General features: G+C 51.8%; 2 protein-coding genes across 2 annotated transcripts in view; both read left to right on the top strand.

The window, feature by feature from the left end:
* LOC109395249 (translation initiation factor IF-2-like) overlaps window positions 1-2274 on the top strand; it is a 395555-nt gene that overhangs the window by 318508 nt on the left and 74773 nt on the right. The gene's annotated exons all lie outside the window — the stretch shown is intronic.
* LOC109395244 (melanoma-associated antigen B5-like) overlaps window positions 1338-2274 on the top strand; it is a 7733-nt gene continuing 6796 nt past the window's right edge. Inside the window, exon 1 of the mRNA XM_019666099.1 lies at window positions 1338-2264. Within this exon, the coding sequence (XP_019521644.1) occupies window positions 1338-2264 (927 nt within the window). The remainder of the gene's footprint in view (window positions 2265-2274) is intronic.

The following is a 2274-nucleotide window of genomic DNA, read 5'->3' as shown; positions in this document are numbered from 1 at the left end:
TCACCAGGGCGGCATTCTGGGCCCTGCCAGGAATCAAGGGCAGAGGCCTGAGTGACAACTGAAGGTACCGCAGGCCCCAGAGCAGTGAGGTGGCACAGAGACTGACTCTGTAAGAAGGGTGGCACATTTGAGGGCCTTGGTCTGAGGGGAGGGTCCTCGGGTAAGCCAAGGAAGAAGTTCCAGGCCCTGCCAGGAGTCAAGGTGAGGACCCTGAGTCAGGTCATAGGGAGCCCTCCCACCCTCAGAACTCTGAGGACCACCCAGAACCCCGCCCTTGCTGGTTGCCCTGGGATACCTGGGCACTGTTGACAGGATGTGACATACTCACTACCTCCCGTGGTGTCACAAAGGGGTGAGGCAGTTAGTCTAAGGGGTATGGCCTAAGGCCAGCAGTGGGAGGGATTCTAGGCTTTCAAGAAGCCAACCTGAATACTCTGAGGACTAAGGGAGCCACACACTTCACAGCAGTGGAAACAAGACAGAATTGTTTTTCTTACCTGGCCTCAGGAGACCCAGACAGGTATGGCCAGAGGAGGAGATCCTCACTTCCTCTTAGGGTTCCCAGGGTGGAGCTGGCCTTAGTGGGAGGTGTAGTCCTAAGGGCCAGGGAGGATTCTAGGCCATAATGGGGGTTGGAAGAAATGACAGAGGGACCACTGCCACTAAATAGTAGGGATGACAAAGAATCTGCCTCCCCCCCCCCACGGTTTTGGACCTTGAAGACCCAGGACAGGGTGATTCCCCTGAAGCTCCCCCACACTTATTTACATCAGCTGTGTGGGAGGTGAAATCCTGAGTTTGAAGGTGGAGCCAGCATTCAACCTAAGGGGTGGGTATACCAGGCCCTATGTGGAGCCAAAGTAAGGGCCCTAAATGAGGACTGAGGACCCCTAAGTGACCAGGACACAACATTCCCCACTGAGCAGTCAGTACTGGGGTCACCTGGGCAGAGGTGATAATCTGAGGATCCCCTTCACTTCCTTCTCGTGGGGTCCATGACTTGCACCAATTGAATGATGCTCTTGAACATGAAATAAGAGACTTGTCAAACCAAAAGACTGACAGCCACTGTCTCCTCAGTATGCTTGGGTCAGAGCATGCAGGACGCACCCTAAAGGGGACAGGCTGAAGAGAACAGGAGCCCTGTGGGTTTTTGGAGCAGTGCCCTTGAGGAAAACTATAAATGTATCCTTTCTTATAATCAAGGTGGTATTTCCATGGTGAAGGTGCACACATCCTCTCAACCTTCCTCCCCCAGGTGCCCTCATCACATGTCCTACCATCCCGCCTGACCATTGTCCCTGACCAGAGTCAAACTGTATCGAGGTCAGAAGAATATGTCCCGTGCCCATGAAAAATGCATCCGGGGCCGCAATGACTCCAAGAGTCACAAGACACTTCAGGCAACCTCAGTAGTGGATGATGAGTCCCCCTCCTGTTCCTACTCTGTTTGGGAGGGTAATTCCCAAGTTCCATCAGACACTGAGACAAGTAGCACTTCCCAGGGGTCTTGGACAGCCTCATCTACCACCATTGCCTCTTCAGGTGTTTTTGACACAAATTCTGATCAAAGTGATGAAAGCCAAGATGAGGAACATTCCTTTTCCTCAAATGCCTTATCTTCTGTGAACCCATGCAGTGAGATTCTAGCTATAAAGCTGGAAGTGCTGCAGCAATACCTTCTGTACAAGTATAAAATGCAACAGCCCATTCTGAAGGAAGAGATGCTCAAGATCGTAGGTGAAGATAACCAAGACCACTTTGCTGACATCCTCCAGAAAGTGTCTGATTGTATCGAGGTGGTCTTTGCGGTAGACTTGAAGGAAGTCGACTCAAGCAACCACGCATATGAACTTGTCAGCAAACTGAACCTCCCCAATAATGGGAGGGTGAATGTGGGCAGGGGATTACCCAAGACGGGTCTCTTGATGAATATCCTAGGCCTTATCTTCATTAAGGGCAACCGTGCCAGCGAGGAGGAGACGTGGGAATTCCTGAATATGATGGAAGTGTACGCTGGGAGGAAGCACCACATCTATGGGGAGCCCAGGAAGCTCATTAACACAGAATTCGTGCAGCTGAAGTACCTGGAGTACCACCAGGTGCCCAACAGCGATCCTGCACGCTACGAGTTCCTGTGGGGCCCAAGAGCTCATGCTGAAACAAGCAAGATGCAAGTCCTGGAATTTTTGGCCAAGGTTAATGACACGGTCCCTAGTGCCTTCTCACCTTGGTATGAAGAGGCTTTGCAAGATCAAGAGAGAGCACGAGCCA

The sequence above is a fragment of the Hipposideros armiger genome, unplaced genomic scaffold (genome assembly GCF_001890085.2).
Source record: "Hipposideros armiger isolate ML-2016 unplaced genomic scaffold, ASM189008v1 scaffold_13, whole genome shotgun sequence".
NCBI lineage: Eukaryota > Metazoa > Chordata > Mammalia > Chiroptera > Hipposideridae > Hipposideros > Hipposideros armiger.
This window is presented reverse-complemented; position numbering and strand designations above follow the sequence as displayed.